Below are 14,337 nucleotides of genomic sequence, written 5' to 3' on the forward strand. Positions count from 1 at the left end.
TCATTAAAAAGAATTATGCAAAGATAGGAACTAGGTCACCTATGAAGTAAATACCTGTAGTGTGTTTGCTTATGTTTATAAATAAAAGCACATTGTCATTTCTTTTTGAGGCTTTCCATTTTATGAGGAAAAAGGGGTAGTGAAATGAGACCTTGTATTGTGAATTTGTTGGCAGATATTAATGTGAAACAATGCAAGTATCTCTTGTAGAGCTCACCTGGTCAGAAAATAAGTGTGTAGCACTTCAGCCTTGACATGTTGAAGCCAACAAAGAAAGCCCACATAGACATGCTGCTGAGACTGTGACTGACTGTACCAGGAAGTGTTGGTGGGCTCTCTGAGTTCTTAAAAAAGGAACGTAAATATGACTTAATTGGGTTAGACAAAGGCTTCTCCAAGAAACATTTGTATGTTATATGCATTTAAGTTAATGCACCGATTCTTCAAACGTTTAAAAACCCACTTCTTAGGGGCTAAGAGGAAATAAATTTGGCTATCTAAACATGGATTTAGTATCTTGTGACATCTTCTCAAATATGACTATTTGTCACTAATCCCCTGTTTGAGTTCTTAATTTTGTTGCTCTTGGCCATCCAATCCAACTCTGAAATGTTAAGGCAAGTCAGATAGTTGTACTTCAATAGTATTCTTTGCTTCTTTTTGGGAAAAAAAGGTATGCAAAACTTGAAATGTATTTCAACATATTTCATTATTTAGTTTTAATAATTTTGGTTTAGAGAAGAAATAGAGAACTCCATGGATACACTGGAAGAGTTCTCAGCAGTGGGGTAAAGTTTCTATTAATGGTTATCTTGTTGGATGAGTTAATTTTGTTGTAAAATAAAATTGCCATTCTCAGTGTATTGTTAGTATACAAATTGGTGACCTAAACCCTAATTTTCCTTAAGAACTGATTAATGATTAAAATTCCTTCTTCTATAAAGTTGTTATTGCTGTTGGTCCCAGGTTTCCACTCTTTGTACCCTGTCAAAGGAAAAGTGCTATGTACCTATTTTGTGCCCTGTGATGTTACATACATGCTTAATAAGATCCCAGATTGTATGTGGCAGTGATCGTTGATCTGTTTACTGACTGAGCGAATGCATTTGTGCTCCTGTTGTATTTGTGCGCAGAATGGCTCTATTGATGATTTACCTAAGTAATGATAGTGCACATAATTTAAAAAGAAAGCAACAAAGCCAAAACCTGAAATCTTCTGGGAGTCTTATTAGTTCACTCATATGCTGCTCTTCCTTTTATTTTTATTGTTTGGTAATTTGACAGGAATCCCTTGGTCAAATTGTATCTGTCTCTCTTTATCCCATTTTCCCATTAGAAAAGGTTGCGATGAAAGATCCTCCGGACTTATTGGACAGGCAGAAATGCCTGAACGCCTTGGCGTCTCTTCGACATGCCAAATGGTTTCAGGTTGGCTTTTTGTTATTCTCTTATTGTTACTGTAACCTTTTGCAGGTTTCATTTGGAACACCTGCCACTTAATGGTTTCTGTGTAATATATAAAATGGGGTGCACTCTACCTCTTACGGTTATTGTAGGACTAAATGATTTAATTTAGGTGAAGTGTCTACTATAGCTTCTACTGTACTTAATGATGTTTAATTGTCATATAATCCTTTTGGACTTAGTACTCTGAATTTCAAATGATAGCTTATAAAATGCAAACATGGGTGAGAAAAGCTAAAAACTCAAGACAGTTGCCTGGAAATGGAGTTGCCATGAGGCTATAAAGCCAATTCTAATAATATACTTTCTTTACTTTAAACCCTTCCTTTCTAAGCCATAATTTTACTACTTTTAAAAACTTGATTTTTTTGGTTTGCTTGACAACTTATGAATGATTGACCAATTAGTATTCAGTTTAAAGAACCTGTCCATGATCAGTGTCCTTAAAATGAAGAATGGATTTCAACAGGGATATTGGAATCATTTTGTTTGTTTTAGGCAAGGGCAAATGGATTAAAGTCATGTGTAATTGTCCTCCGCATTCTCCGTGATTTGTGCAACAGAGTCCCCACATGGGCACCATTAAAAGGATGGGTAAGTACTTAAATATGATTAAAAGCAAATTCTGAAACTATAGTCAGAGGAAATCCTGTAGAAATTATATGTTACTGTATTCTGAGTTAGCTAAGGTGTGCATTTATCTATTTTTGTTCTGGAAAAAAAATTATAGAGCTTTTTGTATGATTTATTTTTTATGAATTTAATTTGTATTATACATACATTTACAAATTTACATTAATTTGTAAAATACGTCAATTTAATAAGTAATTTAATACCTTCTAGCCACTAGAGCTTATATATGAAAATGTCTCTTTTACTTCATCATATTCATATTATAGAGACAGACATTTTTTCTGACAAAAGTGAGTGTTTTCCTGCACTTTTACTCTCCACTGATGGTTGATTATTATTCACCTACTGCCTGGAAAAGCGTGCTTGACTGGCACATTTCTCTTTTGGTACTACTTCCATCTAAAGTAAAAATTACCTGGTATACCAGTATAAGGTTCCCATACCTTCTTTTCCTTTCTCTTTTGAGTATAGACATTTAAAAATAAGTTTATACTAGTAATTAAAGATAAAAATTTAGGTGAATAGTATAGTTAACCGTAGTTTAAAATGTATGCTGCCAAACTTAATTTGGAAATTATTATGCTTGATCCAATAAAGAACATTATAAAACAAGTAAAGCTATAAAGGATTATTTTAGGTTAATTTAGCAGTTATTACTTTGATATTGGCATCATGAACCTTTTAGTTTATTAAACATGGAGATTTGGTCCTTTTTTAATTCCAGTTGTACTAGTTGGGGCAAGATGTCTGGAATGAAGTCTTATTGTGGTTTGAGTCCGTCCTAGTAAAATGGGAGATAGGTGGGTTGGGTTTGAACATTGATTTTTTATTGGCCATTACTAACCTACATGAAGGCTTGTTAAATCTTTGTTAAGTTAGATGACTGCAGTTTCTTTAGTAATCCTTTCAGGGTAACTGAAAATAAAGTTTTTGTAGCAAAGAGTCTTCTGAATCTGTACTCTCAAAAATGGTTGATTTAAGTACTCTGGCTGGGGTAAAACTTGATAATCAAGTGGGAAAAGTTAATTGGGCCCTAAATGTTAAATGGACTTTAACCTTTTTGGCCTCCATTGTAGATAGAAATGTCAGCTCACTTTTAACTGGAAACCTTTTAACACTTGGTGCATGTACTAATTTGTAATTTAATATCTTCTAGCCACTAGAGCTTATATGTGAAAAGTCTATAGGTACTTGTAATAGACCTTTGGGCGCTGGGGAGGCCTTGAGACGAGTAATGGAGTGTTTGGCATCTGGAATTCTACTTCCTGGTAAGGGTTTCAAACTCTGGAGGCAGAAGAATCAGAACAATTTCATTTAAATTTAGTTTTCTATTATGTGCTAAGTTTGTCCTCTACACAGGAAAATGATGTGCAGGAGTTGTTTTGCTTTGAATTTTAGCAACTAGAAGTGTCATAAAACTCTCTTTTAATAATTGTAATTTATGTTTTATATGTACTAACATAAAAGGTACTAATAAGATACTGTGTCTGCTATGAAGTTGCTTTACCCAGAACTCTGAATTTGAAAATGGTTATGTTAAGTTAAAATGTATGACGTTCATTCTGTTTGCAGTCTGGTGTTTAATTTGGAAAAATTAAATTTGGTCTTTTTTTCCATTATAATCCCTTAAAAGATTTGGGGTGATTTATCATGCTGTTTCTAAATTCTCAGAGTTAAGTACAATTTTGACCTTAGATATACAAATGACTTCCAGTAAAATAAGGACATTTAAATGCTAACATATTGAAAATAAGTGTCCATTTTGCTCCATTTAATTCAGCAGACTTTTAACCTTGTTCTTTTAGGTTTTTTTTTTTTTTTTCTTTTCTTTTTCCTCTCCATTCTTTTCTTTCTCTCTATTTTGTGTTAGTTTATTGAATTCTAAGTTCAGTTCTGAATGGTACTTGTGTTTTTTTTTTTGCCTTTGCCAAAGGGGGTCCTGGTCTTCATGATCCTTGTGAGCGAGATCCAACAGATGCTCTGAGCTATATGACCATCCAGCAAAAAGAAGATATTACCCACAGTGCACAGGTATGAGATGGGCCCTATGACTGTGGTCGCTTAGAAGGGATATCATGTAATTTATTTAAAAACTTTTTTTCTTGCCTTCTGTTGGGGACTTTTGTCATTATAATAATAGCATTTGATGAATGTGTTTTTAGCTGGATGTTCTAAGGGCTTTATGGATGAAAAATTTGAATAAATAGAATCTTTTTTTTTTTAGCATGCACTCAGACTATCAGCCTTTGGTCAGATTTATAAAGTACTGGAGATGGACCCCCTTCCATCTAGTAAGCCTTTTCAGAAATATTCCTGGTCAGTTACTGATAAAGAAGGTGAGTATAAATATTTTGTATTGGGGTTGCATGTGGGCAGTGATGGAGATGGGCGTGAAATGTTTCTCTTATTAGAGCTGAGAGCACTTGAAGTTTTTAACCCAAGTCATATATAAGAGCGTTTATTGCTTTTCTTCCTGATTTTCGTCTGTCCCATCAGTGACATCAACTTGGCTTTCATTTGTTCTTTCTAGTGACAGACTCATTTGGCTATTGTTGATCAGATTCCATTACTGCATAGACTTAGGGACGGCGCTCTGAGAACCCTTGGCCTGATGTGAAGAGAAAAGTCACAAGCTAGGGGGAGATGTCATGGTCACTCATCAGTTTGATGATCTTGTCATGCTTGGAAGTATTATATAACCAAGAAAGAGAAAACATAAGCATAATAGAGGAGAAAAATATATTGGAAAATTCAGAACTGTCTTGCATTTGTTCTAGTCTGTGTGAACTCAGATTAGAGTTTCAGCAGAAAGAGCATAGGCTTTAGGGTCAATATGACCTGGTTCCCCTCATGGCGCCCTGCTCACTAGCTTTAGGCCTTGAGCAGTTAGTTCATCTCTTGTCTTGTGGGTATTACTCCCACTTTATTGGCTATTGTCAGAGTATATGCCCAGCTCAGTGCTTGGAAACAGTAGATACTCAAATGTGAATCTTCTTATTCTCATCATGCCACAAAAAACCTCTCTCCCTCTTTTCCTCCCTCTGTCTCCTATTATACTAGAAGGTGGGATGTTTTACACCAGTTATTTTCACCTGTGGCATCCCACCTACCACGAGTGATACTATTAATTTTTTTTATGACAAAAATAGTGCAATGGCCCAATATGTTTATTCAAAGAACACAATTCCAGTGTGTCTAAACACTTTTCAGGGAGTCTACCAAATCAAAATTATTTCATAATAATACTAAAGCTTTTTTTTTCACCCATTTCTGCTCTTTCATGAGTTTACAGTTTTCTGGAAGCTGCATATGACTTGTGATGGCATCGTCACTCTGATGCTAATGAATTTTTTGTATTAAAATTTTTGTTTTAATTTCTAATATGCTAACTATTGATTGATACTACCCACAAAACAAAGTTCTTTGGGTGCTCAATAATTTTTTAAGAGGATAAAGTGGTCCTGAGGCTGAAAAGTTTGAGCATCACTGCCTTCTGCTGTAAATTCCTCAGGGGTAAGGAATCCTCCCAAGCTCACCACAGAGCTATTACAAACCAATGCTCAATAAATGTTTGTGGAATGATAGCCATTTTTTTGCAGAGAGTGCTCACTCAGCAACATTTTTGAAAGAGATTCATATAACCATGTCTCTGGATTGAATGACTGAATAGAAATTTCATATATATTTGTAGATTCTTATAATGAAAAATTTTATTTTAGTCACTGAATTCGTAGTCGTTCTGGTTTTGTGTTTTGTCTTTTATTGGATAGTAAAATTTTATCTATTGTTCCGTGACTTAGACTTCTTTTAACTTCAAAGTTCTCAAGAGTTTGGGAACTGCTGGTCTGTCAATTTATAGCTTAAAATAGAACCAGACAGTTGGTGTTTCCATTTGAGTCCTATCAGTTACTAGCTGCATTGCTTGGCCGTAAGGTGAGGGAGTCAAGGCTGTTGCCTTCAGACTTGAGCTGCATTGTTCTTCATGCTTTCATGTTTTTAGCACCTGGCTCCCTGACATTGGCTTTTAAACTTTATTCTTAGAATTCTTGGTGATTTCAATATGCATTTAGGTGATTTTTTTTCTTTAGAATTCTGACTTCTTAATTCCTTGACATCCTCTCTCACAAATATTTTCTACTTCGCCTCAGTATGTATGCTTGTGCCCTCTTCCTAATTCATTCTCAAAAATTCCACATTGTAACTGCCTCTAGTTGTCATAATGTCTAGTACTTCTGCTCTGATTCTTGATACTCATCATTGATCCTGTTAACTTTTTTTTTTTTTTTTCCAGTGGGTTTTGTCATACATTGATATGAATCAGCCATGGATTTACATGTATTCCCAATCCCGATCCCCCCTCCCACCTCCCTCTCCACCTGATTCCTCTGGGTCTTCCCAGTGCACCAGGCCGGAGCACTTGTCTCGTGCATCCCACCTGGGCTGGTGATCTGTTTCACCATAGATAGCATACATGCTGTTCTTTTGAAATATCCCACCCTCACATTCTCCCACAAAGTTCAAAAGTCTGTTCTGTATTTCTGTGTCTCTTTTTCTGTTCTGCATATAGGGTTATCGTTATCACCTTTCTAAATTCCATATACATGTGTCAGTATGCTGTAATGTTCTTTATCTTTCTGGCTTACTTCACTCTGTATAATGGGCTCCAGCTTCATCCATCTCATTAGGACTGGTTCAAATGAATTCTTTTTAATGGCTGAGTAAAATTCCATGGTGTATATGTACCACAGCTTCCTTATCCATTCATCTGCTGATGGGCATCTAGGTTGCTTCCATGTCCTGGCTATTATAAACAGTGCTGTGATGAACATTGGGGTGCACGTGTCTCTTTCAGATCTGGTTTCCTCAGTGTGTATGCCCAGAAGTGGGATTGCTGGGTCATATGGCAGTTCTATTTCCAGTTTTTTAAGGAATCTCCACACTGTTTTCCATAGCGGCTGTACTAGTTTGCATTCCCACCAACAGTGTAAGAGGGTTCCCTTTTCTCCACACCCTCTCCAGCATTTATTGCTTGTAGACTTTTGGATAGCAGCCATCCTGACTGGCGTGTAATGGTACCTCATTGTGGTTTTGATTTGCATTTCTCTAATAATGAGTGATGTTGAGCATCTTTTCATCCTGTTAACTTCTTATAGTGCTTCACCTTCCTCATGTTCTCACTTCTGTCATGTCTCTGCTTATAGTCACATGGTCTGTCATTATGATCACTCCCTAGCATATACCTTCTTTGTTGATCCTCTCTTCCCAGCAACTCTGGTTGAAATCCAACTCTGCCTACACCAGGTTGTTAGACGTCATTGAAGAAAAAATACTCGGTCATCTTAACTCTTTTCCCTTTGAGTTTCAGACATTAACCTTAAGTAGACTATTTGTGTTGGCTGGCAATTCTCCTGCAAGTTCTAGAGTTCTCCAGTTTTCCAAGACAACTGTTGCACATCTGTCGCTTTACACTTTTCTCCCCAGCCCTCTGTCTCAACTGATGACCTTGTTTGCTTGAAGTCGCCTTGCACTTAACTTTCCTTTCCTTGACTGGGTAAAGCCCAGCCTTTCTACTTATTCACTATATGACATCCCCTTTTGCCTATAGATGCACATCATTCTAGCAATTCTTTCTTTTCTCACCAGCATCAATTCCTCCTTTTCTGCTGGACCACTGTCATCCGCATAAAAACCTGTTGTAATGTCTCTCATTTGAAAAACAAAGCTAAACTCCCCCTTGATTCTGCAACTTTCTCCAACAGGAAGAAGCTTCTCCCTTTTATAGTTATAGGAGTACTTTCGGAAAGAGTGGCCTGTTGTTTCTTTTTCCTTTTCCTCACTTTCTTTAAAGCTTATTCTAACCAGACTTTCTTCCTCATCTCTCTACGTAAGTCTCTTCCTGTGACCTTTTCAGCAACACTGGACACAGGTGAACACTTTCTCTGCTATAATTAGTTATATATAGAAAAATATAAGATCAGTTCAGTCGCTCAGTCGTGTCATTAAAAAAGTAATTATTTAAAAATTCCATATAATCACCATCCTAGTTAAGAAACAGAACATTGTCGGCTTCTCAGAAACATTTATTTATCCTAACACATCACTTCCCTGCTCCTTGAACTACTGATTTTTGATAATATTCTTGATTTTCTTTAAAGCTTTTCCACCTTTGTATGCTTTCTTAATTTAATTTGCTATTGCCTAGAACTTTATAGAAATAAAATCCTACTGAATTTAATCTTCCGTGACTGGTGTCTTTCTGTCCAGTGTTGTTTGGGATACTTTCATGTTACTGCATATAGTCAGAGTTCATTTTATACTTATATAGTGTCCATTATGAATATGCTGTAGCTTAGCCATTGTACTTTGGAAGGACATTAGGCTTCTTTTTATTTTTTGGCAGCCACCCACATTGTTGCTGGCAGCTTACTTATATATGCCTTCTGGAGTATAGATGCAGGAGTTACTGTGGACCAGTGTATAATCTAGGAAGTGGTACACATAGCAATTTATATTCCTACCAGAAGTGTATGAGAGTTCCTGTTGTTTTATATATCCTCAACAACATTTGCTATTATCAGACAGTTTTTCTGACATGAAATACTACTTTTCATTTGACTTCCAGGTCATTACTTTGTCATGGATCTTTATACCACTGTACTTTTCCTCAGCTGTCTTCGTTTTTTCTTATCTTTCTGATTTCGAATGTTGAAGTGTCCTGGGTGCAGACCTTAGACCGTGTTTCTTTATTTACACCCGTTTCAGTTCAGTTCAGTTCAGTTCAGTCGCTCAGTCGTGTCCGACTCTTTGCGACCCCATGAATTGCAGCACGCCAGGCCTCCCTGTCCATCACCAACTCCTAGAGTTTACTCAAACCCATGTCCATCGAGTCGGTGATGCCATCCAGCCATCTCATCCTCTGTCGTCCCCTTCTCCTCCTGCCCCCAATCCCTCCCAGCATCAGGGTCTTTTCCAATGAGTCAGCTCTTTGCATGAGGTGGCCAAAGTATTGGAGTTTCAGCCTCAGCATCATTCCTTCCAGTGAACACCCAGGACTGATTTCCTTTAGGCTGGACTGGTTGTTTAGACTCTTTCAGAGACGTCATCTAGTTTCTTGTCTCGAAATACCTTCTATTCACTGCAGATTCCTAAGTTTACATTTATACTCTATAGATTCCCAGCCCTTAACCTCAGCCTCCCTATCTAAATGCCTATCAGTGTTTCCACATGGATATCTCACAGACACCTCACACTTAAGATGTCCTGTCCTTACTCTCCTTCTCACCTGTGCTTCCCATAGTTATCACCATCCCAGACGTTGGAAACTACCCATCTCCGTGCTCAGGCCAAAAACCTTCACCCTTGAGTCTTCTCTTTCTTTCACCCACATGCACATCATCAGCAAAACTGGCTGTTTTACTTTCAAAGTGTGTCTGGTATTCAGCTCTTTAACTTCTTCACTGCTGCCATCCTGGCCTAAGTTGCCCTGGTCATCTCTTACCTTTGTTATTGTCTGTCTATTGTGCCTAGTCTTCCTTGCCCATCTTATCTGTTCTCAATAAAGCAGCAGGTTTCTTTTTGTTGTTCCCCTTATTATCTATAATTACAGATTCATAAGAAATTGCTAAGATTGTACAGAGGTGTCCCATGGAAGCTTCACCTGGTTTTTCCCCATGGTTACATCTTATGTAACTGTAGGAGAATATGGAAACCAAGAAATTGACATTTATACAATGTGGGTATAGGTTTTATGCCACTTTATCACATGGTAGATTTGTGTAACCCCCGTGACAATCAAGACACAGATGATTTCATCACCACAGAGAACTTGTGTATGTGGCCAGTTTAGAGCAATACCACTCCTCTTCCTTCAGCCATCCTCAAGCCTTGGAGTGAAAGTCGCTCAGTCGTGTCTGACTCTTTGCAAGTAGGAGTGGGTAACCATCCTTTTCTCAAGGGGATCTTCCCAACCCAGGGATTGAACCTAGGTCTCCTGCATTGCAGGCAGATTCTTTACCAGCTGAGCCACCAGGGAAGCCCTCAAACCTTGAAAACTACTGATTTTTCTCCATCTCTGTAATTTTGTTACTTCAAGAATTTTATATCAATGAAGTTATCATTATGTGATTTTTTGAGATCCTCATCCCCCTACTTAGTATGATACTTTTGTGACCCATCCAAGTTGTTGGCACATGTCAATAGTTTATTCCTTTTTACTGTTAAGTAGGATTCTGTGCCACGGATGAACCAGTTTGGTTAAGTCATGCACCTATTGTAGGACATTTTGTTTGTCTCTAGTTTTTGACAATTACAAATAAAGATGCTGTGAACAACCTTGTGGGGGTTTTTGTGAGCAGATCATAGAAACACAGATTTTTGTGTGTTAGATTAATCAGCAGTTTTCCTTTGTTGTAATGTTTTGTCCAGTTTTGGCTCTAAGGTTTTGCGGGCCTCTTAAAATGAGTTGAGAAGGACCCATCCTTCTATTTCTGTTCCTTGGAAGAGATTGTGTAATATTGATGTTATTTCTTCCTTAAATGTTTGGAATAATCTACCAGTGAAACCATTTGGGTGTGAGGTTTTCTTTGTGAAGAGGTTTTAACTTATGGATCTAATTTCCTTAATGTGTATCAAACTATCTTATTATGAGAGTTTTGGTAAATTGTGTTTTTCTAGGAATTTGTTCATCTAAATTTAAATATAAAGTAGTTTATAAGATCCTCTTCTTAGTGTCTGCAATATTGATGCCCTCTTTTATACATTTTTGTACCTTCTTTTTTTCTGATCACTCTCACTACAGATTTATCAGTTTTATTAGTCTTTAAAAGGAAATCAGCTTTTGAGTTTGTTGATCATCTCCTGGCATATGCTTGTATTTTATTTCATTGCCTTCTGTTCTTACCCTTTGTTCTTCCTCACTACATCCTTTGGGTTTAATTTGCTGTTCTTTTAAGAAAAATTTTGAAAAAAATGAAAAAAAAAAAAAAAGAAAAATTTTGAGGTGAATACATTATTAGTGTTTAGCCTCTTATATTATCATATACACTATTAAGACTGTTTTCCTTTATGCCCAGATTTATGTGATTTATACTCTTTTTACATTAGTATTTTCATTATCTGTTAGTTAAAGCCTTTTAAGTTTCCCTTGTTACCAATTTTTTTTTGACACATAAGCCATTTAAATGTCATTGCTTAATTTCCAGACAAATGAAGATTTTTCTAGTTAATCTCTGTTTTTGAGCTCACTTATTCTACTGTGATCTGAGAACATGCTTTGTGTGATTCCCCTGCTCCCCACGCCCCATCAAGTTTGGCCTTGGAGTACAAAATGAAGCAGGGCAAAGGCTAAGAGTTTTGCCAAGAGAACACACTGGTCATAACAAACACCCTCTTCCAATGACAAAAGAGACGACTCTACACATGGACATCACCCGATGGTCAACATCAAAATCAGATTGATTATATTCTTTGTAGCAGAAGATGATGAAACTCTATATAGTCAGCAAAAATAAGACCGGGAGCTGACTGTGGCTCAGATCATGAACTCCTTATTGCCAAATTCAGACTTAAATTGAAGAAAGTAGGGAAAACCACTAGACCATTCAGGTATGACCTAAATCAAATCCCTTACGACTATACAGTGGAAGTGACAAATAAATTCAAGGGATTAGATCTGATAGAGTGCCTGAAGAACTATGGACAGAGGTTTGTGACATTGTATAGGAGGCAGTTATCAAGACCATCCCCAAAGAAAAGAAATGCAAAAAGGTAAAATGGTTTTCTGAAGAGACCTTACAAATAGCCTTACAAACAGTGGATAGAAGAGAAGCAAAAGGCAAAGGAGAAAAGGAAAGATATACCCATCTGAATACAGAGTACTAAAGAATAGCAAGGAGAGATAAGAAAGCCTTCCTCAGCGACCAATGCAAAGAAATAGAGGAAAACAATAAAATGGGAAAGACTAGAGATCTCTTGAAGAAAATTAGAGATACCAAGGGAACACTTCATGCAAAGATGGGCACAATAAAGGACAGAAATGGTATGGACCTAACAGAGCAAAAGATATTAAGAAGAGGTGGCAAGAATACACAGAAGAACTATACCAAAAAGATCTTCATGACCCAGATAACTACAATGGTGTCATCACTCACCTGGAACCAGACATCTTGGAGTGTGAAGTCAAGTGGGTTGTAGGACACATCACTACAAACAAAGCTAGTGGAGGTGATGGAATTCCAGTTGAGCTATTTCACATCCTAAAAGTTGATGCTGTGAAAGTGCTGTACTCAATATGCCAGCAAATCTGGAAATCTCAGCAGTTGGCCACAGGACTGGAAAAGGTCAGTTTTTCTTCCAGTCCCAAAGAATGTTCAAACTACTGCACAGTTACACTAATTTCACATACTAGCAAAGTAATGCTCAAAATTCTCCAAGCCAGGGTTCAACAGTATGTGAACTGTGAACTTCCAGATGTTCAAGCTGTATTTAGAAAAGGCAGAGGAACCAGAGATCAAATTGCCAACATCCTTTGGATCATAGAAAAATAAGAGTTTCAGAAAAACATCTGCTTTATTGATTATGCCAAAGCCTTTGAGAGTGTGGATCACAACAAACTGTGGAAAATTCTTCAAGAGATGGGAATACCAGACCACCTTGTCTGCCTCCTGAGAAATCTGTATGCAGGTCAAGAAGCAACAGTTAGAACTGGGCATGGAACAATGGACTGGTTCCAAACTGGGAAAGGAGTATGTCAAGGCTGTGTATTGTCACCCTGCTTATTTAACTTCTATGCAGAGTACATCATGCGAAATGGCAGGCTGGATGAAGCACAAGTTGGAATCAAGGTTGCTGTATCAATAACTTCAGATATGCAGATGACACCACTCTTATGGCAGAAATTGAAGAGGAACTGAAGCGTCTCATGATGAAAGTGAAAGAGGAGAGTGAAAAAGCTGGCTTAAAATTAAGCATTCAAAAAGCGAAGTTCATGGCATCCGGTCCCATCATGTCATGGTAAATAGATGGGAAAACAATGGAAACAGTGACAGACTTTATTTTTTTCGGCTCCAAAGTCGTTGCACATGTTGAGTCCAGCTATGAAATTAAAAGACGCTTGCTCCTTGGAAGAAAAGCTGTTGACCAACCTAAACAATATAATAAAAAACAGAGACATTACTTTACCAACAAAGGTCTGTCTAGTCAAAGCTATGATTTTTCCAGTAGTCGTGTATGGTTGAGAGAGTTGGACTATAAAGAAAGCTGAGTGCCGAAGAATTGATGCTTTCAAACTATGATGTTGGAGAAGACTCTTGAGAGTCCTTTGGACTGCAGGAGATCAAACCAGTCCATCCTAAAGGAAATCAGTCCTTCATTGGAAGGACTGATGCTGAAGCTGAAATTCCAATACTTTGGCCACCTGATGCGAAGAACTGACTCACTGGAAAAGACCCTGATGCTGGGAACAATTGAAGGCAAGAGGAGTAGGGGATGACAGAGGATGAGATGGTTGGATGGCATCACCGACTCCATGGACATGAGTTTGAACAAGCTTTGGGAGTTGATGGTGGACAGGGAAGCCTGGTGTTCTGCAGTCCGTGGGGTTGCAAGGAGTCGGTTACGACTGAGCCACTGAACTGGACTTGGTATTTCTTGAAAGTTAGTTTATAGCTCAGCACATGGTTGGTTTTTATAAATGATTCATACTTTGAAAAAGTGTGTATGGTCTGCAGTTGGTAGAGTCAGAATATTCTTTACATGTCAGGTCACACTTGATCATTATGTTGTTTGAATCTTATACATCTGTAGTATAATTTTTTAAAACTTTATTCTCTTAATTATTGAGATAGGTATGTCAGTTTCCCTCAATATGGATTGTCTGTTTCTTATTGTAGGTCTTTCAGTTATTAATTTCTAGAATCTTGGCTCTTCTAGCTTTAGATATTGTGGCAGAAATTCTTCTTGATGTCTTTTCTTTTTGAGAAGTCTGATCTTTCTTTTTAATACAGTTTGTTTCTGAAAGAATGCTTCATCACCAGTGTCTTTTGGGGATCTGTTTCTATTTTCTGCTGATTCTCATGAATTTTGTTCAGAATATCTTGTCTTTTCATGTGTTTTTGTTTTGAGGACTGGAGATGTAAATTGAAAAACTTTTAGAATTTAAAGACTAGAGTAATTATGTTGTCCTTCAGGGAGGATTTGTATTTCTTTCTGGGCTAGTGGAATTGGCAATCTTGATCATCCTAA

At 37.2% G+C, this 14,337-nt stretch overlaps 1 protein-coding gene across 5 annotated transcripts in view; it reads left to right on the forward strand.

The window, feature by feature from the left end:
- Window positions 1–14,337, forward strand: part of STRBP (spermatid perinuclear RNA binding protein) — a 136,741-nt gene that overhangs the window by 93,702 nt on the left and 28,702 nt on the right. For all 5 annotated transcript variants that reach the window (XM_061154696.1, XM_061154701.1, XM_061154700.1 and 2 more), the window contains 5 exons: window positions 1,337–1,428; window positions 1,963–2,058; window positions 3,254–3,365; window positions 4,031–4,128; window positions 4,322–4,433. In XM_061154696.1, coding sequence (XP_061010679.1) covers window positions 1,337–1,428; window positions 1,963–2,058; window positions 3,254–3,365; window positions 4,031–4,128; window positions 4,322–4,433 — 510 coding nt within the window. The remainder of the gene's footprint in view (window positions 1–1,336; window positions 1,429–1,962; window positions 2,059–3,253; window positions 3,366–4,030; window positions 4,129–4,321; window positions 4,434–14,337) is intronic.

The sequence above is a fragment of the Dama dama genome, chromosome 11, assembly GCF_033118175.1.
Source record: "Dama dama isolate Ldn47 chromosome 11, ASM3311817v1, whole genome shotgun sequence".
NCBI classification, from domain to species: domain Eukaryota; kingdom Metazoa; phylum Chordata; class Mammalia; order Artiodactyla; family Cervidae; genus Dama; species Dama dama.